The sequence below is a fragment of the Erithacus rubecula genome, assembly GCF_903797595.1.
Source record: "Erithacus rubecula genome assembly, chromosome: 6".
NCBI classification, from domain to species: domain Eukaryota; kingdom Metazoa; phylum Chordata; class Aves; order Passeriformes; family Muscicapidae; genus Erithacus; species Erithacus rubecula.
In genome coordinates, this window is record NC_136688.1 from 9,390,034 (window position 1) to 9,417,654 (window position 27,621).

Consider the following 27,621-nt stretch of genomic DNA (forward strand, 5'->3'; position numbering starts at 1 on the left):
ATCATCATTGCAATTCTTTCCTAGTTTATTGTGGATAACATTTTGACTCAAGCCACTGCTTCTGATTTCCTTGACGGGGCTTGCAAAATATCTTTTGCATTTCTCTGGGCAGATTCCATGGGCTGTACAAACTGTGGCCAATTCTCTTCCCAGATCTTGGCTCTGGTTAAAGAGGCAGGTTTGTGATGTGTACAGGAGTAAATCAGACTTATCTTCACTTCTTTTGGCTAAAAGCACAGTTGATGCAGCTCAGGCTCACAGTAATCACAGGGAATGTGGGATGGGAAGGAAGGAACTTTAAATCCCACCCAGTTCCATCCCCTGCCATGGGCAGGGACACCTTCCAGCAGCCCAGGTGGCTCCAAACCCCATCCAACCTGGCCTTGGATCCCAGTGGATCAGGCAGACTGAGCACCTTGCCATGGACATCACCTCTCTGTGGACTGCTGGACCTTCCAGCGTGGTTGAATTATTGAAAGCACCAGAGCTGATTTATGGATGGCTCCACTTCCGACTGATCCCGTATTCCCCTGGTGCCTCCTCTGTCCTTGCTCACACTTTAATTCCTGTGAGCGTAGCAAACCCTCGCTGCAGCAAATTAACCAAGATTTCCCAAACCCCAGTCTCCTCCTGATTCATCTGTTTCATCCATCATGCCACTCCCGCAGCAGATGCCAAGAATCTCCTTAGTCACACACCACGGTCACCGTGCCCTCGCCTGGGGACAAATCTGCCACTTAGCTCAACATTGCTCCCCAAGGTGGTGATGAGGGATGGGGTGCCATCCCAAAGTCCCCAAAAACCTACAGACACATCCCTGGCTTGGTGCCACTGCCTGGGACTCTCCAGTATGCCAAGGATGGAGCAGGGCTGGGAGACACCCCAAACCCTCCCTCTCAAAGCATCGTTTTTACTGCAATTCTGGAAGCAATGTGGGACACCCAGACGTTTCCTGCAGCAGGGATGGAGCCACCCCACAGCCCCTGGCAGCAGAGAAGCTGGGGTGCTGCTCCAGGCAGATCCCCCGGGCAGGGGGGGGTTGGCTCCCCCCGGATGCTCCAGCCCATCTCCCGAGGCCACGGGCACTAATTCCATAAATGAGGTGAGCGCTGATTGCCACGCAGGGAAGCGCTGCAGAGCGGCTCTCGGTTGCCATAGGAACTCATCAGACCCCCCTGGGAAAAGCCAAATTACCGGATGGAGGCGGCTCCTCTGGCGGTGACAGCGGGGGGCTCTGCGAGGTGACACCCTCCCGCTCCAGGAATGGAACCAGAGCAACCTCAGGAGCTGAAAGATGGCAGTGGAGATGCCCAAGGCTCCAGGGACACCTTGGAGCCCTTCCTGTGCCTAAAGGGGTTCCAAGAGAGCTGCAGAGGGGCTTGGGACATGGACCTGGAGGACAAGGGGGAATGGCTTCCCACTGCCAGAGGGCAGGATGGGAGATTGGGAAGAAATCCTTTCCTGTGAGGTCCTGGCATGGATTTCCCAGAGAAGCTGTGGCTGCTCCATCCCTGTAAATGTCCAAGGCCAAGTTGGACAGGGCTTGGAGAGGAATCTGGTCTAGTGGATGGTGTCTCTGCCCAAGGCAGGGGCTGGAATGGGATGGGGAACAAAGGGTCTGCAGATTTTACCAGAGCTCTGAAGGGAAAGTCTGCATTGCTGAGAATATACATGATTCCAGTTCTGAACTAGGATCCTCACAGCTCTTTATCCCAAAAATGTGGCCAAAAAAAAGATATTGCAATGATCCCACTGAGTTGCTACAAGAGCTTGGTGAAGCAAATGGGTGAATTTTCAAAATTTGCTCCCAAACTCACCCCAAGGCACAGCCTGGTCCTTCTCACTCTGCCAGGAACCATCACCTCCTGGGCCACCCTGAGCCTGAAGCAACACCTGGAAATATCCAGGCAGGTTTCCTGACACTCATTCCTCCTGCATTAACAAGAAATCTTAATTTCTCCCCTTGCCACAGGGTGTTTCCAGGCTGCCAGCTCCCTCCTTCCACGGAAGACGACACAGTTCCTGGGTCTCCATAATTATTTACATGTGGGCTGCGTTTATTGGCAATTAAATGGTTCGGTGGCTCCGAGACATTTGTCTCCTCTAAACATGTTGTCTGCCAGATTGCTTCCTGCCAGCAGTCCCTGTGGGATGGGGAATTCTGCCGAGCCCTCCGGGGCTGCGTGTGGATGGGAGGGAGCAACTGGCAGAGCCCCCCCCCCCCCCCCCCCCCCCCTTAAAATAAGGCTCTAACCGAGCAGGTTTGGAATCGGGAGCCACGGGGAGGGTGGGGTTGTGTTAAACACTGCCCAAACAGGCGGGGCTGAGCCCTGGGAGAGCAGAGGGCTGCCAGGGATGGGGTGTGCAGGAGCATCCCAGCCTGGAGCTGTGCAGTGTTCCCACCAAGGCAGCCCACCCCGGAGGACATCCACCACTTACAAATCTTCAAAGATCCACTGGAACGCTGCAGGGCTCACCCTGGCTAACGCAAGGCTTGGTTAAAGCGATTTTTAACAAGGAATTGTCTGTCCGGGGAGCGGAGGGTGGATTCCCGCAGAGCAGGAAGGAGCCGAGCGCCCGGGGCTCGCAGAGACTTTGTGTCTCAGCATCCTCCTGGCAGCGACAGGAATGTGCTGCCGGAGCCAGCCCTGGCTCCAGGGGGCTCTTTGTGAGCGCTCAGCAGGACAGACCCCTCAGCCCTGCCCTGCTCTCAGGGCTCTGCCACAAACCAGATCTTTTCGTGGCCGCCCCAAGTGTCCCCAGCTCCTCATCCTCAGCTCCTGCTTCCTCCAAAGCCCCCAGCCCCCAAAAGCCTCCTGACTCCCACGATCCCACAGAACACCTTCATTCTGGGTGTCGTGGAAGGTGTCCCTGCCCATGGCAGGAGGTGGGACTGGATGATTTTTAAGGTCTGTTCCTACCAAAATTGTTCTGGGATTCTCCCCAAAGGTCAGGCTCGCTGGACTCTCATCAGCTTAACATCCACTTGGACTTGCTAATGGTCAGGAGGTGCATTGAGGTGTGGGATGAACAGGCAGCATGAGGATCCAGATATTTATATGCATTAACTATGTTCTTACATTTTAAATCTCCAGCCTCTGCTGTTACCCCTGCCTGGCCCTTTCCCAGGTTAGAAATGAGCCTGAACCTTCTCAATTCTGCTCTGCTGCTGGCAGGGGATCTGAGCCTACACCCAACCATGCTCATTGTGCTTTACTCCTCACTCTGGCACCTTAAAATTCCTTCAATCCCTGTGGTAGATTCCACAGGGGTTTTCTCAGGCACCTGTGTGTTGCTGCTGGTTCCCACATCCCTGTTTTGCTCCTCACCTGATGTTCTCCATCACCAATAAACAGGAATTTTGCTCTGAGCTTGCTCCCAAGCCCCTGGTGCTGTCAGGAGAGCAGAAGGATGTGTTTAGGCCCCAGAATGCCCTGTTGTTCCCATTCCAAGCTCCTACCAGCAAATACCACTCACCAGAGCCACCAACAGGTGCAGTTTCCACACTGAAGAGCTCTGCAGCTCATGGATAAACCCTGATGGAGATTTATTTTTGTCCCTCTCATAGCTCAGCAAGGATTCTGTGGCTCCTATTAGCACTTTGGAGAGGTATAAATCAAATTTCTCAAGCTTCTTGGCTTGAAATCATGTTTAGATTTGCTGAAAGCAGCAGAAGATGCAGTTTATAATTGTGGGTCTGCAAAGGAAAAGGCTTTTGGAGAGTTTAAAATCCAAAGGTGTTTTTTTTTCCCAGAAGAAAAGGAAGACACCTTGTCTGTCTTTATAGGCAAGTGGAAAACAGACCTGGAAGATTCCTGGACACGAAGAAGAGGTTGGATATAACTAAGACAGGACACTCCTGCCTGTTACTTGAGATGGGATTCCAGCTTTGGTTCCAACCCCACTACATCCTTTGGGATCCTAAACGCGGGGCAGCTCTGCCGAATTTACCAGCACTGGAAGTTCTACAAGCCCTTCCCGTCCAATTGTGACACTTCTGATTTCTCCTCTTTTAACCCAAAGGACGAACTGCCGAGGATAAGGAAAACCATGGGCGCTGGCAGAAGGTGCGTGACCGACAAGGTGTTCCCTCCTCCCTCCCGCTGGCGCCGGGCCTGGACATATTTTGCTCACGATGCAACTTCCATTATTTCCATGGCAACCATCTTTTGTCGGGGCTGAAGACTGGAGATTTTTTAACAACTCCCCGTTTGCCAATTCAAGTCCCAGAAGGAAGTGGGGAAGTTCTCATTCACATGCAAAATAGCTGCGATAAAAGCCGAGGGGTGCAGGGAGGGGGCAGCGCTTGGGCACGGCGCTTTCCATCCCAGCCTTCCTCATTTCCTTGGTTTACAGCGGCAAAGAGCCTCATCCAGGGATGTGCCTGACACCCTCTCAAACGCACCCATGGCAGTAAGGTCCTTTCCAACCCGAACCATTAAGGAATAAGGAATGAATACCAAAATATCCCGACACACAATAGACCCATTGGAGACGCTTTCTTTCGGCTCTTTCAAAATCCTGCCTGCCAGGAAAGGAACATCCCGAGGATGTTCGTGCCCACCGCAGCCCGTGGTGACTCTGGTCCGTCAGGAGGGAGGCTGGGAGCCAAGAGGAGCAGAAGCCAGGCTGGTGTGATGCCGTCTGCAGGCGTCAGAGCAGCCGTCCCTGGCACCGCTCGCTCCCGCCGCTATTCCCAAAGCTTTATTCCCACTAGATCCGGGGTCATGGCTACCAGCCAGCTTGGCGACTGACAGCCTTAATGTGTTTATTTCAGCCCCAGTGCCTGGCCAGGAAGTTGGTTATTCCTGCAAAACCCACAGAAGACCCACAGGAAATAAGAGAATACATACACCCTGAGCTGAGCACGGGGACCAGAGAGAACAGGTTCCAAACCCCTTCCCAGAGTCACACTGCCAAAAGCCAACAGCTTGGGGTTTGGGAAAGGTGGAACGAGGCTTTGCAGGTGCAATGTTGGAATTAGTAGAGAAGATGACACGTGAAGTGAGATTTTTGGAACAGCAAAGGTTCCTAACCTGTCCTGCTCCCTGGTCCACAGGGGAATACCAAACCAGCTCCAACTTCCAAAAACTGAGCAGAGAAATGACAAATGACAAAATACAGTAACATTGTGGTACTTTAGAGAGAATCAAAAGGTTTCTGTGTCATGAGGTGGAATTAAACTGCTGGGGTGTCTCCTCATCCCTGGACAGGGTTCTACAGGGAGAACACGAGAGCAGCGGGGTCAGAGATGTGATTTATCAGCACAAAACTGGAATAAGCAAGTGAGGAAAAAGCAGGGACAAACCCTGATGCCAAAACCTCGGATTGTTCACTAGGGGAAGTTTGGGACATTCAGTGCAGAATTGAGGATTTACAAAATAGAATTCAAAAGGGGAAAGACTCCCTTTTGATTCTGCAGGACAACTGCATGTGTCCCAAGCAAAGGTGAGAAAAGGAGCTGCCAGACTCAGATGGAACAGATCCAAACCAGCTCCTAACTCCATGCTTTCCTCCCTGCTCCTGCACCCCTTTCCCTGTGCTCCAGGGGATGGATGGATCCTGCTCAGCACCTCTCACCTCCAGCACCTGCTGTCAGCTCTGGAATCTCCTCCTGATTTATTCCACCCTGGAGAAACACCTGACAAAGGAAAGAAATGATACAGCTGCAGAGGGAGCTGACTTGTTTTTCCACTCTCCTTGTCCAAAGCCGCCACAGAGAATTGTACCATTGGTCACAGATAAAATGAAGCCCAAATAATGGAAACCCGATAGATTTCTCATTTTTGCTGACCTGCAGACAAACCTCTTCCCAAGCTACAAGGCTCTACCTGAATTAAAATCCTCCTCACAGGGAAATACAAGGAGGTGGGAGCCTGTTTGCTTTATTTAAAGAGAAAAGGGTGATCAGTGATGCCCAGAAAAGGAGTGAGAGAGTCAGAGAAAAGCAGAATCATGTGCACAGTAAATTAGATTAAGGGGACAAGAGACAGAATTTTAATATAGAGAACAGAAGCTGCAGCAGATAAACAAACAAGTAGAAAAACCTTTAAAACTACTGAGAAATAATCATTTAATTAAAAACCAAATCACCAAACAAGCGGGAAATGTTCCCAGAAGCAAAGACAGCAAAGTCTCACCAACTTCTGCCTAGTTAGTGAGACTTGGAGGCCAGGTTTAATTACAGCTCAGCACACCCCCCAAGCAGCATCTGCTTTACAAAACAAAATCCAATTCACAGCCGGAACTGGTGCCTTTGGCTGGAGATCAGATCTCCAGCTCTTCCAGCACCGGGCACCAAAACCCCTGGGGGCAGACAGGAATGCTGCTGGTTTCAGAGGGGCACGAAGAAAGAAAAGCCAATTTCTGACCCATTTTTGGCCTGGGATTGATGCCTGCAGATTCAGGATGCAGCCAGGAGCTCAAATCATGAATGTTCCAGTCATTGCCCTCATACCCAACCATGACCCCCTGAGCAAAGGTAAAAATCCCTCAGCCCAAACTGTCCTTGGACACTTACCCCAACACTGGGTTTGGATGCACCTCCGTGCCCTTCTTTCAGCAAATGTTAAAATCCTGAAGAAAACACCTTAGAAAGGGGGAAGGAACATTAACAGAGCTATCCCAGGAAGTTGCCAGCTCCATAATCCATCCCTACCACTTTGCACCAACTCCACAGCAATTTGTAGCCCATTCTGCTGCTTTTCATCCCCTTTCCTCATGTTCTGTTATGCATTCAGCTCAGACATGACCCTTCTCCATGTGTTGTTGGTGCTGTGCTGGCAGTTAAAACATTAATTAATCACAACAGGAACAACCAATTCATCCCACCTTTGTCTTGTGGCTCAGCATGAGGGGCAGAGACCTTTCCAACGACACAAACAATCCCAAGGAAAAACACTAACAGGATAATTTGTATAAAAACTTTATTAGAAATGAGGACACAGCCTCCCAGGAACAACATCCTGTGTCATCTCCCCAAATTTTGATTTCAGAGACATAATTAAATAGAAGAGCTACAAAAAGGATGTGCACAGCTATTAAAGGAGGAAGAATCAATCCACAAACTGTCATTGTTTCAAACATGGCTGGAGGAAGGGGTTTTCCACAGTGGTTTCCATGCAGGGACCCGCCAGATTGTAAACTGGCACATGGCCTATGGGAACTGTTTTCCATCCTAAGGATGAGGATGGACTTTGATCTTATCCTGAGTCTGTATTGCTTCAATTCAGAGAGAAGAGCAGAATGTGATGATTGCTTGATATTGCATCTGATACATGATGTAACTTCCAAAATCACCCAATAAAGGGGTATAGTTCTAATTCAATGGTAAATAATAATAATAATAAAAATAAAACCCAAAGGTACTACTGACACGGAAGAAATTACCAGCCTCATTTAAGTACCATCTACAATGAGAAAATAAAGGATAAATGAGGCCTGATTAACTTTTTTTTTTTTTTTTTCTACTTATACCCCAAATCCATCTGGGACTGGCTTAACAATGCCAATTTTTAGTGCATCAACCGCCACGTCACGATCTCAATTCAACCAACGTTTAGTACAAAACCCAGAAAAGGAAGAAAAATACTTAAAATATATAAATTTCTCAGGTTCCCTACAGGAATTCTCCATGTCATGGCATAAAAAAGGCTTTAGAGCAAAACAGAGATACGAAAGCTACTGTGCTCGAGCCAGCAGCGCAGGTACACGGGAAAGTCAGAGAGCTACAAAAAGGATCCTAAGTAGCGAAGGCAGTAGAGAGAATTCCATATAAACAGTGCTTGCCAAGTATAAAATCAGGAAATAATGCATAGAGGAGCGTGCTTCACACAGCAGCACGGGCCGAGGCACAATTCCCACCGCCTCCAGCCAGGAGCCGCTCAGTGCCTGCAGAACTCGCTGGTGATGTTGGGCAGGGGGTAGGCGAAGAGGGAGAAGTCCAGGATGTACTTGGGGAGCAGCTCCCTGAGCAGCCGGCGCTGGGTGTTGCACAGGTAGTAGTGCAGCGTCTCGGCCGTCACGGGCTTGTACCAGGCCTGGCGCTCCGGGAAGCGGACGAAGGATGGAGACTGGATGCGCTCCAGCACGTGGGTGGCGTCGGCGTGCAGCCGCTCGTAGGAGCCGATGAAGTCGTACCTGACGGCGCAGGGCTGGCACAGGTTGTAGATGGGCATCCAGTGCTCGTTCATGCGCTCCACGTCCTCGTCCAGCAGGTACTGCAGGAATTCCGAGAATGACACGTCGTCGCCCGCCGAGTTGCCCCCGTTCTTCCGATACCGCCGGACGATCTCCACGCCGTACCTCTGCTGGTACTCCTTGATCTCCCCGAATTTGTTGCGGTAGGCCGAGAGCAGCCTCTCCATCGGGTTCCGCACGAAGATGAACTTATAGTAGTGCTTCAGGCGGTAGCTGATCTCCTCCGGCTTCATGTCGCCCAGGAACACCAGGTCGCTCTTGTGGTCCATCTTGCCCCGCGCGTCCACGCTCTCCAGAGCCCCGTCCAGCACCTTGAGGATGCGCTTCCAGTTGGAGCAGGCCACCTTGGGCACGTAGCAGTAGAGGAAGCGGTACTTGTCGCTGACCAGGAGGTGCCGGAGCACGGTGCGGCGCTGCCCGGGCGGCAGCTCCCAGACGCTGCGGGGCATGGAGCGCTGCCCGCACAGGGCGCGGATGGTGCGGTTCCGCGTGTCCCGCAGCACCTCCAGCTCCAGCTCCGCCGCCGGGTCCCGCCCGGCCCGCCGCGACGGCCCCGCGGGCGGGTGCAGCGGCGGCGGCCCGACCTGGGCGAGGATGCCGCGCTCGATCATCAGCAGCAGCCCGCTGGAGGCCAGGATGACGCCGAACATCAGCATGGAGGGCAGCAGCGCCGCGCCCGCCGCGCCCCGGGAGCGCGCCCGGCTGCGGCCCGACGGGAGCGCGCGGCGGGGCTCGGCGGGGCCGCGGGGCTGCATGGCCGGGCTCCCGGGCCGGGCCGGGGCTGCGGGGGGGGTCCGGGCCGGCGGGCGGGGCGGGGCGGGCGCGGTGACGGCGCGGAAGAGGCGGCGGGACCGCCCCGCACTGAGCCCGCCCCGCCCGGGGCCCCGCGGGGGGACGGCGGAGTCGCGGTAACCGGGAGGCGGCTGGAGGGCAGCGCAGGGCCCGTCCGGTGCCACTCACCCCGCGCCGCGGGCAGCGACTCCTCCCAAGCCCCGTCCAGCCTGGCTTTGGACACTTCCAGGCATCCAGGGGCAGAACTCCAGTCTCCCACCTAACTCTGCCCTCTGGCAGTGGGAAGCTGTCCCTTCCTTTCCAGTCCCCTCCATCTCTTGTCCCAAGTCCCTCTCCAGCTCTCTTGGAGCCCTTCGCACAGCCTTTACTCCAGTCTTTGGAGCCCTTGGAAATGGCTCTGGAGTCACTCTGGAGTTTTCTCCGGACTGAGCACCCCTTGCTCTCCCAGCCTGTCTCCAGAGCAAAGCCACTCCAGCGCTCTAATCATGGAATCACAGCATCATCCAGGTTGGAAAAGACTCCCCAGACCACTGAGTCCAACCTGTGACTGATTCTCAGCCAGCCCAGAGCACGGAGTGCATGCCCAGTCCTTTCTTGAACACCTGCAGGGACGGGGACTTCACCACCTCCCTGCACAGCCCCTTCCTGTGCCTGACAATGCTCTACAAGAAAAAATTCCTCCTGAAGTCCAGCCTGACCTCGCCTGGTGCAGCTTGAGGTCATTTCCTCGCTTGTCCCATGTGCCCTATGAGCAGAGCCTGACCCCCACTTGGCTCCACCATTCTCTCAGGGAGGTACAGAGAGCAAGAACGTCCTCCTCAGCCTCCTTTTCTCCAGGCTGAGCCCCCCAGCTCCTCCTGGTGCTCCTCACAGCACTTACTCCCGCTGATCATCCCTCTGGAGCCAGTCCAGAGCCATCCATCCATCAGCACCTCAGCATGTTGGGATGTCAGTCAGGCACAGGCCCGAGCAACACTTCACACTGCTCTCACCCCAAAACACGTTTAAGTGCCATTGCAAACAGCCCATCAGGTTTGCTCCGGGGTTCCAGGCACTGCACAGTTCACATCCCAGTGTTTCCACAGCCTTGTGTGGTGATAATGGATGTTTTTTGCAATACCAGGCCAAACTACCCATAATTAGGCACTGTGTCCCACTTCATGTAATTCTGTAATTCCGTAATTCCTGCACAGGTTTAGCACCTGGAGGAGGAGAAGACACTGGGTACCTGCAGAGCCGAGGAGGCTGTGCCACCACCGGAGAGCAAGAGGGTGGGATTTTCCAACACTTGGCAGGGATTTCCCCCAAACCACCTCTGTGAATGACCCCAGCCACTCACCTGCTGCTTCAGGCCGTCCCCTGGATGCCTGGGGCACTAACCCAGCCATCAGGATGCCATTTCCTCACACAGCCCTTTCCCAAATCACTCCACACTGCCATTGTTCTCAGAATTTTCCTTCAATGAGTTTTCCTAGCCTACCACGGGGCCTGGGCTCTTAACCAGCCTTGCAGGGACTCTCTGTCAGGAGCTTTCTTAACATCAAGAGAAAACCAGCTTCCACTTACTTCCCTTTGATCAGGAGCCAAGAGCATTTTGTCAGCCAAAGCAGACAAAGCACTTGGAGCGCAGCACGAGAGCCTGCAGCTAGATTATTGCACATTTCCCGGTTTTATTTGGATGTAAATACAGCATTAGCTCTAGGAAGAGACCGATATCCAGCCCTGCCACCAGCAAAGCTGCACACACGAGGTGTTATCAGATTCCTGCTCTCATTTCAGAGGGCAGGTCCTGATCTGATCTCAACACCAGCCCAAACTGAAGCCGTGCCAACACAAATAATCCGTGTCACTGAGACAAAAATCAATCCCTCCTCCTGGGGAAAAAGGCTGATTGCAGCAAACTGCAAAGCAGCCAAGGGGAATTTTTATTTCTTCGAAGGCGTGTTAGTCTGGCACTGCTCATCCCTTTTTGTTCCTATTTCCCACTAATATCTCTAGATTACACAGGATAGCCCACTGGCTCTGGAAATGCAGAGAAACAGGAAACTGCCCAAGAGGTCAGCAGGGCTGTTTTCTAAAGGGAACTTGGATTTAAGGACTGGTCTGAAGAGCAAAGGTATGGGGTGGGATGCAAAGTCTCTATAGGAACAGCACAGCCAAGCAAATACACGGTTCAGGAGCTGGTTTGCAGGGCTAAACCCTGTGTCACCAAGGAGAATTAATAGTGGTTACACTTGGTGTGCCTAATTAACACCAAGAGTGAGCAGTAATTTGATTTCCAAAGCAGTTAAAAGCTGCCTCATGTTCAGAATGTGCAAAACTATGGGAATATCTTTCCCACACAGATCCATCCCTTCCGAAAAAAGCAAATAAAATGTCACTGAGGAAACCCAACTTCAGGCTGCTGTGGTTTACCTACAAGTTTATACAACATACTGCAGTAATGGAAGGGTCTGGTTCTCTCTTCTGTAGGAGAAGGGAAATCCAACAGCCCTTCCCAGGGAAATGCCCTGCCAGGCCTCAGTGTGTTCTCCTACCAGGGGCTGGAGCAGCAGCCTCATCCCTTAAATTCCCACTTACAGGTATAAACAGATTTTTGCACTTCCCAGCCCTCTTCAAAATGCCTCCAAGCCCCAGTAATCAACTTAAGAGCACCACAGCCTCCACCCTGGGTACCTGGAGCAGTAAATCTCAGGGCCTTTTCCTCACTGTTTACACACACGAGCGGAAAAACATTAAAATACACTATTGTTACATGATAATATCAACGACATTACACTGAGCCAGTCCCCCAACACATTTATGCACACACAGGTTTAAGGAAGGCTGTAGAACTCACCTTGGCTGTCAGAAATCAGGAATGTGTATCAGTGTGACAAGGAAAAGGCCAGTTCCCAGAGGGGATGGAGAGAAAGGCTGAGGGACGCCCCTGTCCTTCCAGCTTGGGATGAGCCTGGACACTGATGTCATCACAAATGCCCTGCCAAGGCTCTGCTGGACTTTGGGGTGAGATCAGATATTTATTTCAGTCTGAAGGACTGCAAAAAGGACAAATGGGTGAGGCCTCTGGAAAAGCTGAGCAAGAGAAAGAAGGTTTCTTGAATAAACATTGGTTTGGGTCGATGCCAGCTTCCCAGACAAGAAACAGGACGGTGATTGCTATCAGAGGAGACCCCCTGGATTGGTTTGAGCAGCTCTGGATCAAAAAGTAAAACAAGCAGAGGAGGAGAGATCCGATGCTGTGGCTGCGTGTCCGGAGATTATCCCGTAATTTGGTATAATAAAGCCTCTTATCCAAGGGGATAAGCACAGAAGCCGCTCCACAACCAGCTCACTACCGAGGCGGAGTTTCTTATCTCTGGGGAAAAAAGCCTTTTTAAACAAAGTGAAACATTCTGGACGAATACACTGAGTAATTCCAAAGACAAAAATTACTGTTTTCAAGGAAAACTTGGTGCTGAAGGATCTGGTTATAAATGCATTGCTACGCAGCTGGCTGGACTTGACAGACCTTGGTCTGAGCTCAGTGCCTTAACTCTGAGCTCAGTTCCTTATGCTGAGCTCCGTTCTGCTCTCTCTGCTCCGCCGGGCACGGCTGTGGAATCACTTGTGGATGGAGCCACCCCGGGAGATCCAGCTCCTTAACACCAGGAGAAGCAGCAGGCACCGCTCTTCCCGCCCGGATTTGGGGCGCGGATCCGGGGATGGCACGGAAGGGGACGGAGCGGGGCAGGCAGCCAGCAGGGCTGGCAGACACGGCACGGATGGATGGATACACATCCCCCGGGCAGTGCAGGGCTGCCACACACGCCACACGCTCCAGCTGGGCCGGAGGTCGGAGCCAGGTCAGGAATACCGCAGGCGCCAGCGCAACAGGGACAGCGGCTCAGCGCAGCTCTCCCGGTTATTCTCCCGCTCCCAGATCTCCCCCTCCAAAAATCAGGTTGACATGCAAAGCCCATTGCCAGGCCGAGCGTATCCAATTTTTAGTCGGTAACAACTCCCTTGCTGCACCCTTTATCCTCCCGCTGACCCATCACTGATCCTTCTGAGCCCGGAGCTGCTGGATGCACTCACAGACATCCTCGGAGTGGCAGCCAGCCGGGGTTTTACCACCAGCGCTCAGTACGAACACACATCAAATCCAACACGGCTCCCAAACCTGTGTCGCAGGTGAGTCTCCGAGTCTCTTAACTCATTCCAGGTCTATCCGCTGCTCTTTACACGGAGTTTCCCGAGGCTCCCAGGCGGCTCCTGCGGGGCTCTAATGAAGTCGTGACTGTGTGTGTAAGTTCCTGCTGGAATTTGTAGGCAATTAATGTTTTTGTGGTCTCACAGGCAGCAGGACGAGGACTGAATCTGTTCCAACACCTCCAAAACCTCCAGCATCTCATCCCCGACAGCAGAAATCATTGCCCCCAAGGCAAAAACGCAACAAACAAACAAACAAACAAATCAGAAAGGGACTGATAAGGACCCATTTGACTGAACCCTGTTTAGGTTTGTAACGTGTGCCAGAAGTGATAATGACCTGAGAAGGACGTGCTGTGCCCCAGGAAAAATACTGGAAACTGATAGGGGATAGGTGCTGGGAAGTTTTGGGGATAAGATGAACAAGAGTGGGGGATCTGGCTAGAAACATGGACAAATTTATCCTGGAGGGGACAGTCGGACATTGGAGGAACGGTGCCATCTGTGTGGCTGACTTGCAGAATCCCAGCAACATTTAATTTGGGAAAGGTTTCCATGATCATGAGATGAAATTCTCTTTTGTGGTACTCGGGAAAACTTCTCAATATTCCGATCTTTTTCTTGTTCTTCTTGGTTTTCCGTTTGTAACCCGGATTTTATAGGAACGGGAAGTTTTGTGCCTTCAGGCCATCCTAGGCAGCATGTTATTCAAATTGCTGTGAAATCCCTAAAAGCTTTTTCCTGAGTATTCCAGAGGCACTTCCCAAGGAAAGTCTGGGGGTTTATCATCAAGCCCACTGTAAATGCCAGTCGGAAATCCTGGGTCAATGAATCACAGCAGCATCATTCCTATTTTATTATTACTGACACACACTCCATTTGTTTTTCCATGTGTGCACAGCAGGATCCTACTGGTGCTTTTAATGAATAAACATGTAAAATTAGTCTGATTTTTTCTCTAAATACAGCATATTTGGAAGTTACTTCCAGTGTTTTCAAGCCTGAAATGTATCAGCATCAAGGAGGTTTGGAAAATGAGCACTGAAGGGAAGAAAAATGAGGGAGGAAACTCAGGATCTAGGGGAAGGCAAAGAGCAAAGAGTAAGTGAATCCCATCACTCATGAAAAATTAATTATTAGGAAAATGAGTTATTATAAAACATGAGCCATTGTTAATTAGATCAAAGAACATAAGTGACTCCAGCAAGAACTCTGGCCTGACATCTGTCCCAACAGGATTAATTTAAAATAAACATCAAGAAGAATGAAATAAATCAGTCTGTTTGTGCCTCCTCTTGCTCTGGACCATGGAAGACTGAGGCTTTCTGTTAAAGAGTGATGAAAAGAGTTTTTTCTCCCCTACGAATTAAAAAAAAAAACCATTATTTTCAGATTTTAGAAGAAAACTAATGAGAAAGTTAAATTACTAGAAAATTTGCTAAAATATTAGGGAAAAATGGGTTTGGAGCAAGGGGCCTGTCCCTAGAAATGAGGGACTGCTGCCTGCCTGGATCCCAGTTTCCAGACCCACACATATCTGCTTTTGGGACATCATGTTTCTGAGACAGGGAGATCCCAGGAGGAAATCAATTCCCACAGAGAATCTCAGCTTTCATCTCGCAGGGAGGCGAGAACAAAACTCAACTGTGCTCGTTAATGTGCCATAAAATTCCCTTTTTATAGACTAATTATTTGATGTGCTACGAGTCCAATCCCACTCATGGATCTGTGATAGGGAGAAACATCCCCCAGCCTGGGACAGGGAGAAAATCTGATTTCTAAATCACCCTCGCTTGGAGCAGTCCAGAGTCAACTCCTTGAGAAATGCATCTCCATGGCCCAGGGCAGCAGAGGATGCTGTTTCCTGCCAGGGGGTCCATTTATGTAGAAAGAAAAAGAGGGGGAAAAGGGATTAAGTGGAGGTGAGGGAACATTCTGTGATCTGAGAGCACAAACCACTGCACAGGCTGACTGGGATGTGGTGACCAGGGGCACCTGCTCTGCTCCTTTAATCTGGGTTCAGGGACCACCCAAAAGATGGAAGAGAAACCACAGCCAGCTTTGTGCAGCACAATCTCTACGTATTAAAAAGAAATAGAAATGAGATGTTTCAGGGACAAAGAAAATCCAGGGAATTTGCTCTGTGCCCTGAGGCAGGCAGTGAGGAGCAGGAGAGTTTACCTGTTGCAGAGGTAAGGAGTTTTCTCACTAGCTCTTCCCAGAGAACTTGATTCTTCCAAAAGCATGACATTCCCAGTGCAGGAAGAAAAAACGCACTGGGAACAGTCATAAACTGCTTCCTTGTGGGAAATCTGGCTGCCTTCCTATCCTTTTCTCATTTATGGAGTGCTAAACACTGCCAGGTGCCATCATCCCTATCCCAGCTTTTATATGGGCTTTTACAGTCACTGCATCCCTGCTCAGGCAGCAGCATGGGAATAGCAGCAAGCACAGCTACAGAAAAAGCTGGATTATTGATGAAGCTATCTGATTATTAATTACATTATTTATGAGTGCAGAGAAAACACAGCAACAAAGCAAATTCCCAACAACCTGGCTCGCTGAGGAGGCTCCCCACCCTGCTTTGCACCATATCCTTTCAAAAATCCCTCTCCACCAGAACAGCTTGTTTGTTGTTTTCTAAGGCAGCTATTCTGCTGCTCCTTCCGAGAGCGGAAGAATATTCCTGGAGAGGCAGGTTTTTTCCTGTGCTGTTAAATTGATTTGCTTTTAAGAATCACTGGGCGGTCGAACCGCTCTGGCTCCAGCTTGTTTGTGCAGAACACTCTGGAGAGGTTTATAGAGATATTAAAATTAAATATGAAGTCACGGAATAAATGGGGCCTCCATTCAGTGTGCCTTGTAAATCCAGTTTAAATGGTTCCCTTTATTAAATATCCTTTCCTCTTAAAAATGGATTAACTGCTCTCGCCGGAGGCTCTGACGGAGAAGCTGTCGGATCCCTATGGCAACGCCGTGCTCCAGGAGACCCCTCACTCCGTGCCAGCTTCATCCCAGCTCAGGTATCTCCTTTATACCACCCCCAAATTTTTAATCGTCATCTCCCTCTATTAATTACAACCCCGAGGCTGGCACTGAGGGCTGTGCCACAACTCCACTGCCTCGGTGAGTCCCATCCCGTATGGAATGCATGAATACAGGTTGGATGCCTTTCCCAGCACACCTGGCAGTGCTCACCTGATTCCTCCTCTGTTCTTCTGATTTTTGGGCTCATTGTTTTCCTTTTGTTCCTACTTTTGAACCCAGTCTCTCACATCACCGAGTGCTGCTCCCAACACACTCTCAACATGTGTTCCAGGCTGGCATTTGGAATTTAAGGAAAATTTAGATATAAAGGGGTGATTTAACTGGTTTTTGGGGTTTTGCAGGAGGCTCTAGCAGTACAGTCCTGGCCAGTCCCCTGTGGCCCCTCAGCACAGCTCCTTTCCTGGGGCCAGATAGAAATTACCCTTCTGCCAAGGGCTTTATCACAGCAAAGAACCTCCAGGAAAGTCCAGCTTGATGCTTCCAGAAAAACATCTCCCTGCACTGCTGCTCCAGGGCCCTGAGGTTTTGGGCACAGGGATGCAGGCATGGCAGGAGCAGCAGCTGGAGAAGAACACAAAAAGCTCAACCTCATTTTTATCCAGCTTTGAGTGACACAGGCAGTGCAGGAGCCATTCCAAGAGTGGCTCTGCGAGGCTGCGGCTGCTTTCCCATGGATGGAGCCTGTGCCAATGGAGCTGGGGGCTCCCTGTGCTGCCACTGCAGCACTTGGAGCAGCACAGGGCAGTGAGAGCCAACACTGGCACGCAGGGATTAGCAAGCAGTTATCCATTATCTCCCCTCAAGACCCCAGCTCGGTGAGCCAAGTGTTTATCCCGTATGGATGGGGTGAGAAAGGCACAGTAAAATGGAATTGCCCACGCTCAGGTCCCTGGATCCACCAGGTTAAGGGGATGTGTATCCCTTTTCCCTGGGCTGGCTCTGACACCGGTGATGGGACAAATCCCTCCCCCAGCCCCTGCAGGGCTCCTCCACAGGCAGGGACGGAGCTGGGCGGTGCCAGAGCTCTCTGTCACATCCGTGTGACAGTCCCAACTGCTCCGGTCTCCTGGCTCGCAGGGATTTTGGCGCAATTACAGCCCATTACAATTAGCGGCATTAAAGCCGCAGTTAAACGCAAGCAGGAGCTCGCGGCTTTCACTCCAGGTGGGAAGAGACTTCAGCCAGTCCTGGATGCTGCTCTGGATCTGCTTGGCTGGGACATGTGGGCAGTGAGGTGAGGAGGCCCCAAGAAAGCTCCCAGAGCAGCACCAGGAGAGCAGCTGGCACTTTCCCTGGAAAAAAGAACTACTCCGAAGCAGAACAAAGAGCCAGCATCCCTGAATCTGCAGGACACTGCTGTGCTTCTCAAAGGATTAATCCCCAAAGGTCAGGATGCACTTTTCAACAGCTCCCACCTCTCAGTGTGCTCATCCCGGTGCCCAAATCTTATCCAAAGCCTCTGGAAGTGCCCACAGCCCCAACAGCTCCTTCCCAGTACCCAAAGTGCCTCCTCCTCCCTGCAACTGCCACAAGGCTCTGTCACCTTCAGACACTGCACAAGGAAATGAGGGAAATGGGATACAGCAGGTTGGCTCTGCCAGGTACCTGAACCACTGCTGGTCATCAAAACCTGCCAGGGGATGCCCAGCTGGCCAAAGCCAGGCAGGATTCCAATGGCCACACACCTATGGGCGGTGAGCCCACGTCTTCCTTAAGCATGGGGGACTCCAAGGACAACCTGTGGCCAAAAGGACTCTGCCACTGTGGCAGCAGAACATTCCTGGCAGCATCAGTGATACAAGAGCAGTTTGCTGAATGTCAGATCCAGGAGAGTTGGATACAGCACTGCGTGCCTCCCTCGGGTAGCAGATTTCAACAGTAAATCCAATTTTGCTTGACATTAATCCCAACTTTTCAACCCGCTACAGATTATCCTTTTGGTGACGGCTCACCACGCAGGAAGAGTGGGGATGGAAAAGCTTTTTCTTGGTTGTCTTTCCAAGGGACCTCTCTGAGGGAGCATCCACACCTGGATAAGCACCAGAGCCAGCCATGGGTCAGGCACAGGGGGAAGGTTTCTGTTGCATTTCTGGCACCCACATCACTGATGGCTCCCAGTAACCAAGGCACATTAAATCCAACTGGAAAATGTCAAATTGGTTCTTCAGCAGAAATCCCAGGCCATGGGGTTGGGAATACCATGCTCAGTGACCCCACACCAGCTCACAAATGCACACATCCCTGGAAGAGCTCTTTCCTCCCCTTGGGAGGAAAATCCTAGATGAATTCACTTCACCACTGTAGTTTTCTTTTTCAGGAATTCTTTCAGTTTGATCTGCTTCTCCAGGTCTGTGCTTCCTGCAGCTCCCTGTGAGAAGCTGTGCTGACAAGGCTGAGAGCAGGAAGCAAAAGGCAAGGATCCTCTAGCAAAATCCCTAATCCTAATAAGAAATTTAGGAATTTAAGAATGTGTGATGCTGGCAGGGCTGCAAGGGGACAGGGACTGAGCAGTCCCAACTCATCCAATGGGACCATCTCAGAATCTTCTGCTCAAGGTGACCTGGGAGTGAAAGATGCTGCAAATTTTTGCAAAGATGCAGCTAGTGTTCAATGGATAATCCAAAGGTTATGGGTGCAGTCCTGCCAAGCCCAGCCCATCTGCATTCAGCCCACAGGTCACATGTGGCCCTCACTCCCTTCCCTGTAATCAGGAGCTAAGTCCATGTCAGATATTACTCTCTCCTTTACATTCCCAGAATTCATCCCCTCCCTCCCCAGCTGTGCAAGGGCCACAGCCCCAGGAAGCAGCAGAACATCTCAACATGGAATGTAAATCATGAAAGCAGAGGAGGAGCCTGCAGGACAGCTCCAGAGAAACCATGGCAGGACTGTGTGGGATTGGCTGTCACCACCCAGGGCCATGGGAGCTGCTCCCCCTGAGGATGAGTGTGCAGGAGCCCCTGCAATGTCCCTGCACGTGCCTGTGCCTTCAGCCTCACACCCCCAGGTCCTGTCACTGGCTGGGAGAATCCCTGAACAGCTCTCACCTGCATGTGGCTGCAGACATTCCCATCAGGTACTCCTGATCCCATTATCCTGCTCCTCCAGCAGGTTATTTGACTCCTGCCTGCTCTTCTCCCACTTGGAATCCTCCTGGCCACTTGGGATGCCTATGCAGATGGCTCAGCTATCAGAGCTGTCCTCAGGGTGCGTGTGGCACTTGGTGCCATGGGGTGGAGACACACAGATGGCAGATGCTGGTGGAGACTGTGGTCCAAAGCAACATTCCCAAATGCTTCCTTCAGGTTCCTAAAGCCTAGCTGAAACAAGATCTGCCGCCACCACCTGCCCTGTCTGAACAGCAGACTCAAATATTCCACTGACAGGGGCTGTCAAGAGCAGATTGGATAAAAGTCAGTCAATCCCTGCCTATCCTGTTGTCACTTGCTCTATTTCCATGGAAAACCAAAGAGATCACTCATCCCACAGCCCTGAGCATCCACATCTGCTCCCAAGCATGCCTAACTCCTGCAACCACCAGGTCCAGGCAGGAAGTTCATGCAAGAATGGGAAGAACAGTCCAGCACTGGTTTGTTTTCTAAATCAATACGATTTTTCAAATTTATTTTTTTAAGAATTACTTCTAATATATCTTTCTCACAGAAGGAGGGAATAGGGAATGTTCTCATTCCATCTGTAAACAATGAAATACAGATCTGGGAAACCAGGGAAGAGACACAAAAAAGTGCATTTTACAAAATTATCAACTAAAATATATTTTACATGTATTACGCTTCGATTTAAATTCTACCGACTGCATTTTTCAGTTTCAAAAAATATTTCCATATCTAATAGATTAAAAAAGCAGGAAATCTTTTCATTAGGGATAAGACATTTCAGTTCATTTACATGCTGTTTGCACAACAGCATCAGCAACCACGTGAACCTCAATGTTCATGGCCTGAAGCAGATTCAACATGAGAAAAGTCAGGTTTGTCCTCTCCAGAGCTGGACCGGAGCCCCTTATGGACCCAGGGCAAGGATAATTTCCCTGCCACCTGGAGAGGAGTCAGGACAAGGTGGGAGCAGGGGAAGATGGGGCAGAAGGAGGAATTTCAGTGAGTTACTGTGGTTCCAAGGCTGGGTCTCACACCTGGGCCCAGCTGCAGCAGTGCTCAGGCTCACCCAGCCAGTAGGTCTTGCAGCATTCCATGTCCAAAGCACTGCCAGGGAGAAATGGCCACAGCAGCTCTGTTGCTTCAGGTTCAGGGGCAAAGGAATCCCCATGAAGCAAAATACATGGATTTAGGGCTTCTCATCACCTTCCACCCACTCTGGGGTGCAGCTGCTGCGCTCCCCTCATGGCCATGGGCAGGAGTAGCTCCACTTCTCCAGCGTCCTCCCTCCCTGCTACAGGGGAAAACCACTTCACATCCTCCCCTAGAAGCACCAGAGACCACGTTCTCAAATGCCTCCTTGCACCCCTTCATCCGAGTGTCCCCAAAGTGCCACCACTTCCCACCCCAACACAGCCCCACCACGTCATTCCAAGAGACGCCCAGTGCCAAGCGAATTGATCAGGAGAGATCTGGGCAATCCCTTTGACACCAACAGTATCTTGAGGTATAAGTGAGAGAAGATGCTTCACCTGACAATTCTTGCTTGTACACCTGGGATCTCCCTTCTTGGAGCTGGGTGTTCTCCCTGGGCTATGCAGGTGGGAATAAACAGGAATTTCCCAGCAGGAATCATCCACCAGCTGCAGGGAGATGCCCGCCCGCTGCAGCAGGTGCCGGACCTTGTCACCCCCTCCAGCCATCGCCTCCGGACACGTTCCCCTCTTTGGTATGTAGAGCAAATCTCTGGAGAACTCCTGTGTGCCTGAACTATTCCATGTAAGGAATTGGATGCCATGGTTTTCTCTCTAGGCCGGGCAGGTGTGTTGCCACTGGAGCAAGGTGACAATCCCTGCATCCCCAGGGAGTGCAGGGAATGCTGCTTCCACAGATGGAACATTAAACCAGAATGGACACTTCCACCATGGAACACAAATTCAAAAGCCCCAAAAGACTGGGCAAATGCAGATCCCTTGTTTCAGTGAGTGGCTCCAGCCAGCAGGAATTTGGGTGGCATGGGGTCGGTTTTGTTTTACGTTAGTGCAATCTCGGGCTGGGCTCCCAGCCTGGTGCAGTGACTCCCCAGGATGTGACACTGTCCTTTGGTTTGTTTTGGGATTAACTCCAAGTTAGCATTGAGATAATCTAAGGTCTGTCTGGGATCTAAGGTCTGTCTGGGATCTGTACAGGTAAGGCAAGAGGCAGGACCTGCGGGGCTCACATGGTCCATGCGAACCTTTCCCGATGCTCAGGTCCTTTCAGGAGCCACAAAACCACTTTGGTGAGCTTGCTCGGACACCAGGATGAATTTGGAGGAGGAAAGGCTGCTGATGGCTTCAACAGCACTCCCAGGATCAGGACAGTCACATGGGGAAGGAATTTTTAAAAAGCCAAAAACACGCAAGAAAAGGGTTTGCCACTTCCCTCTCTGGCTTCTTCCCATTGCAGACACGGGGATAAGCAGGGTCTGTAAATGACATTAGGAAACAAACTGGGAAGAAAGAGAAAATCCAGGCCCCCTGAGCCATCAGAGGAAGAGCAACACACAGAAGAGGAAACATGCTTCTCTCTCTAGCAGAGCCCACTTTGTGAGCTCCAAGCTTCCAAATGATGTGTGTCTGTAAGTGCTGGGCCTTGGGAATGGGGCAATGGGGCACAGGATCCTGTGGGCTCCATCAGAACACCACGGACAGGACCAGCTCTAAAACTGTTACACTGGGGTGTGACACCTGCCACCTGGCCAGCTCCTTCTGCTCCACCATGCAGCAGGCTCCAAGCCTCAGCCTAGGTGGTGAATCATGGAGCAGCAAGGTGAGGGGAGGGAAAAGATGCGGGAGAACAGGAGTCACCTCTTCCTCTGCTGGAAGCATGGCACAAGGAAGGCCACTCTGCACCCAGGCAGCTCCCAAAGCTGTATTTGGAAGAAGCTCTCACCATAGGAATCCTCAGAGTCTGTCCTGCAGGACCAAGGAGACTCTCCTGTGCTCTGCCAAGAACTGGGCTCGGTTCAGGGCCCGAAAACCACCGCCTGTCCCAGCCAGACTCAACAAACAGTGCCCTGCCACATCCCTCCTGCACCTTTCCGCCATTCCCCCAGCCATGGCTCTGCATTGCTTCTTGGCTTTTATCCCCTCCCAATAGATGCAGCTCTACATACATATATAGATATAGATTTACTTCTGCAAATCCCTATATCTATATACATAGATTTATTTTTCCGTATATATTTTCATTTATGCTTTTAACGAAGTGCTGTGCTTTCAGCTGCTGCCTCCCTCCACGGGCTCCGCTCCTCGCGCGCTCCCGAGCCCCGGGACGGAGCGCTGGGCGCTCCCACCTGCAGCAGCACGAGGTGGGTGGGAGTGCACAGGTGTCCCAGGTGCCTGTCCCAGGTGTCCCAGCTCAGGCTGGGACGTTCCCGACGGAAGGGCTGTGCTACTGCGGGTTCTTCAGGATGCGCCCGTGCCGGAAGTCGTAGACGTGGCGGCAGAGGAACACCAGCTCGGGGTCCGTGTCCTCGGGCACCTTGCGGTGCGGAGGGGTGGAGTACTCCTCCGAGGGAGGAACCATGATGGTTTTCCTGCCCGGGATCCCTTCCACTCGACGCTTTGCCAAGGCACAAAATCTGCAGGGCAATCACATCGGGAGAGTTATCAGAGGATCCTGGAATGCTTGGGGTTGGAAGGGATATTCAGGCTCGTCCAGTCTCACCCCCTGCCATGGGTAGGAATCTTTCACTAGGTTCCACCTTCCACTAGCCCCCATCCAACCTGGCCTTGGACCCTACCATGGATTGGGCAGCCACAGCTTCTCTGAGTCAGGGCCTCATCACCCTCATAGGGAAGAATTTATTCCTAATATCCCATCTATCCCTGCCCTTTGGCAGAGTAAAGCCATTCCCCCTTGTCCTGGCACTCCATGCCCTTGTAAACAGTCTTTCTCCATTTTTCCTGTAGGCTCCCTCGAGGTACTGGAAGGGGTAATCAGGTCATTCCGAAGCCTTCACTTTTTTAGGATGAGCAATCCCTATTCTCTCAGCCTTTCCTCACAGGAGAAGTGCTCCATCCCTCTGATCAACCTGATGGCCTCCTCTGGACTCGCTCCAACAGGTCCGTGTCCTTCCTGTGCTGGGGGCCATGAACTCATTCCCTCTCCTGCTGCCTGTGTCCTGCTGGGAGCCACAACTGCAGCTGCTGGAGGATAAGGGGAAGGGAAGGAATGTGACAAAGCTTTGTTCAAAGAGAACTCCTGCAGGAAGCAACACAAGTTTGTATTTCCATATTGGTGGATATCGTACAGCACCAAAGATGATAGCAATTAACCACCTTGTTTTTACTGCTTTGGCCTCCTTTTTGTTAGTTAGCCCCTAATAAATGTTTATGCACCAATGTTTAGGAAATCAAAGAATTCAGCATGCCCTCAGGGAACATCTCTCAAAGGTGACCTGATCCACAAGAGCATGAAAAAATTCCTGCCACTAGCTGCTCCAGAAGATTGGGGTGTTAGAATGAAAAGGAACTGCTTTGATCCAAAGCTTGGGGATAGGGGATTTTGTTTGGTTGGCTTTGCTTGGTTTGCTATTGTTGGGTTAGGTTGGTATTTTTTTGTTTGTTTGTGGTTTTTGTTTTAAGTGTTCTCAAAAGAAAGATCAAAATTCAGCTTCTAAAGATTTTGTACACTAGTTTGTTTTTAGAAATTCCAAGAGCAAAGCCCTGGGCAAGGAGCAGGCTGAGGAGGAGGCCTCAGGCATCCCCTCCGTGACAGGGCTGCACAGACCACCAGATGCACCCAGCAGAACTGAGGAGATTTAAAGCACTGGTTTGCATTATGGGGCTCTGCCCATTCAATCCCTATTTTCCCTCAGCCCTGTGTATCTATCACAGGATGGCAGGCTGGAATAGGGATGCTGGGAAGTTCTTACTGACAAAGCTGCAATTCAGTCAGCAAGAGCTCAGCTATAGCAGCCTGAGTCACTGCTCCAAGGGGTGTTACTGCCAAAATCCCAGGATCTGGTGTCCAGCACAAACACTGGCACTTGTATCAACAGGTTTTTTGGGTAGTCTGGCACCTGTGCTCCACAAGGGATGGGTATATAGGATCTCTTTCTAGCTCACTTAGTTTTTAGCTCCAAGTTCCATGTTTTCCTGTACACCTGTTCCTGTCTTCCTTGAAACCATGTGCAGTGGTCATACTAGCATCAATATTTGGGAGTCCCTTGAGAGGAGCACAAGAGGCTGGGGAAGGGTTTGGAGCACCAGGAGCAGCTGAGGAAGCTGGGGGGACTCAGCCTGGAGAAAAGGAGACTCATGGGGGACCTTCTGACTCTCCACAACTCCCTGACAGGAGAGGGCAGCCAGAGGCCATCAGGCTCTGCTCTCAGGGAACAAGGGACAGGCTGGGAGGAAGCAGCTTCAAGTTGCTCCAGGGGAGGTTTAGGTTGGATATTGGGAAAATTCCTTCAGGGAAAGGGGGGTCAGGCCTTGGAACAGGCTGTGGTGGAGTCACCATCCCTGGAGGGATTTAAAAGCTGTGTGGATGTGGCACTTTGGGATACGGGTCAGTGGTGGCCTCGGCAGTTCCAGGGAAACAGCTGGACTTGATGATCTTAAGGGTCTTTTCCAACCTAAACGATTCCACGATCCTACAGAATCCAGACACGTAATGGATGTGGAGCGGGAGAAGCCCCCAGGCTGCAGCAGAGCAAGTGCCACTAGCCAGCAGGGCTGGGACAGCTGGGCTGGCTGCAAAGGGCAGGGTGAGAGGCTGGCAAGTGCAGCAGGTTCAGAGCTCCACCTACCTGCAGTACTCTGCGAAGGTCAGCACGTAGCACTTCTCCTCGATGCAGGCCACGCTGTTCTCGTCCTGGTGCCGCGAGGCGAAGATCTCATTCTGTGCGGGGAGGGGACAGGAGGGGACAGGAGGGGACAGGTCACCCAGCGCCCTGAGAGGCATGGCCAGCGCCACACCCTCACCCTCCACCTTAATGGGGAGTCACCAGAGCTGCCCATGGTGAATACTCTTCAGAGCCAGTGTCCCACGTAACCCAGGACCTGCCACCTGCTCTGGGCACCACATTTTAATTCAGCATCAGCGAGCAAAGACTGACTCTCCCACCATTTCACCCTGCCCAGCACACTTTGTGATCTCACACCAATTTCCAGTGCCACAAAGCTCTTCAGCAGCAAGGCCATGGCACCCCTTGGTCTCCCCTTTCCTCCTGGATTCTCTAATACATTTTTATACCAAAACTTAAGGAACAGAATCCTGGAATAGTTTGAGTTGGTAAGGACCTTAAGGATTATCTCATTCCACACCCTGCCATGGGCAGGGACACCTTCCACTATCCCAGGTTGCTTCAAGCCCTATCCAACTTGGCCTTGAACACATGCATGGAGGAGCAGCCACAACCTCTATTGGTAAAGTTCTCTCCAATTATTCCCAGGGTAATTTTGGGAACTTGGCTCTGCAGCAGGCAGGATTGGTTATACACAGGGTAACCTGGACAGAGCCACTGAGAAGAATTTCAGGTATGGTTAGATCAGCAGAGATGATCTCTGGGAACATGGATGCCCTGCTCAAACCTGGAAGCATTCCCTGCAGGCTCCATTTCTGCTCTGCTGAAGGGAAAACTCACAAAAGGGTGAACATCTGGGGACAGGGCTGATCAGGGACACTGGGAATGCCACACCTGCCTTCTGCACCTTGGGGTTCTGGTTTACTCCTTGAATCAAAACTACCTGAGTCACCCTGGCAAGCCTGGCCCAGCCCTCAGCCCGAGCTCTCTCCTGTTTGAAGAATTGTGTAATTTAAGTGGCTTTGCAAAAGCCTGGGTTAATTCCTCCTGGCATTCTCACTGGACTGGATGCACTCACCTTCCATTTATAAAGTGCCAAATTTTGGTTTAGAAACTCTGTGCCCTGCACTTACAATCCCCTGACTGCTCCCGAGTCCTGCTCTCAAACCCTTCCTCCCTTTTAATTTAAAAAAGTAATAGAAATTAAGAAAGCATCAAGTGATTAAAATTGGGTTGAACACAGCAGTGAATTCCTCATTCCCAGTTAAAACCAGTTTGTTCTGTCACCCAACACAAGCCCATGCAAAGCAGAGCAAAGTGTGAAGTCACAGTGATTCACACATTTTTTCTTTAAAAAGCAACTCCATTATCATGGCACAGCATCCTCAAGTCAAACCTTAGTTCTCATCACAAATCTATGCAGGGCAAGGATGATGCATCCATGTTTTTTAGTACAAAACCAACACGTTTTTGGAGTTTAAGAAGCAGATTAAGGGATTTATTAAAAGGTAACACATGACACAGCCACTCCAGTTTCCTGCAAAATGGCAGCAGGAGCTTTTGCATCAGGCTCTGCAGTCCTGTAGGAATTAGAATATGCTTTTGGAAAGATGTCTTATATTGATTCAGTATAAACTTATTCTTCTTTATTCTTAAGGAAACAGTCAAAATTACTTTTTACTTAATATGTGGAATTCTCTCAGATGAAAGGGAGAAACATCAACACTCAGCAGTTTCTGTTAGAGCCTCCATGTAAGGAACTCAGCAGCGTTTGTAAGAGCCCAGAGTTTCTCCACAGGACAATAAATCTGGGGGAAAAGCCCAATATAGGACACCACCACTCAACACATCTGGCAACAGCTGCATCACAGCCAAGAGTACTCAGGCTGAGGCCACCCAGGAATGCAGGGAGATGTTGGGGCACCCCCATTCCTGCAGGAGCCCGGGATGCCCGTTCCCAATCCAGACTCACCTGGTGCATGCTGGGGTTGCGGCCTCCCTGAGTGTGCTCTGGTCTGTAATACCACAGGAGGCTCATCATCAGCTCCCCTGCAACAACAGGCATTGAAACAAGTCAAGCCTCAGCCTTCTCTGGGTGTTTTCCCACTCATTCCTGGTTTCCTCCTGCTGCTCCATCCCCATCATTCCCACAGCACTCACGGAGAGGCAGCTGTGGCTGATAAATATTTCATGCTGAACTAGGTGTCCCTTTGTTACAGCAAGGAGCTGCATGGAGTCGGTCATGTTGCTTTTCCACTACACCTTTGCCTTCTTCTACTCAGGTTACAACATCCCAAGGAAGCCAGGCACAAAAAACTCCCCAGAGATTCAAAAATCAAACGTTTCCACCTGAAAAAAGAATCCATCCAGCACACAAGCTGGAAAAGATGCTTGTCCAAAGATGGGAACTTGCAGCATTGATTCCCAGGTTCAGGGCAGAATTGCTGCTGCGCTAACTCAAGCACAATGGGCCTCACCACA

At 51.1% G+C, this 27,621-nt stretch overlaps 2 protein-coding genes across 3 annotated transcripts in view; both read right to left on the reverse strand.

Annotated features, from left to right (window-relative positions):
- Positions 1–6,912: 6,912 nt before the first annotated feature.
- CHST14 (carbohydrate sulfotransferase 14) lies at positions 6,913–8,960 on the reverse strand. The gene has a single exon (XM_079308636.1). The coding sequence runs from the start codon at positions 8,952–8,954 to the stop codon at positions 7,884–7,886; it is 1,071 nt and encodes a 356-aa protein (XP_079164762.1). The 5' UTR covers positions 8,955–8,960; the 3' UTR covers positions 6,913–7,883.
- Positions 8,961–19,990: 11,030 nt separating this feature from the next.
- The window catches only part of BAHD1 (bromo adjacent homology domain containing 1), a 34,536-nt gene continuing 26,905 nt past the window's right edge, over positions 19,991–27,621 (reverse strand). For both annotated transcript variants that reach the window (XM_079309109.1, XM_079309110.1), the window contains exons 5-7: positions 27,113–27,189; positions 25,144–25,235; positions 19,991–22,971 (exon numbers count right to left, since the gene is read on the reverse strand). In XM_079309109.1, the coding sequence (XP_079165235.1) occupies positions 22,782–22,971; positions 25,144–25,235; positions 27,113–27,189 (359 nt within the window). In that variant the 3' untranslated portion in view covers positions 19,991–22,781. The remainder of the gene's footprint in view (positions 22,972–25,143; positions 25,236–27,112; positions 27,190–27,621) is intronic.

Excerpts from the sequence above, each read along its gene's own strand:
- CHST14 (XM_079308636.1), bottom strand. The coding sequence starts at position 8,954 with ATGCAGCCCCGCGGCCCCGCCGAGCCCCGCCGCGCGCTCCCGTCGGGC.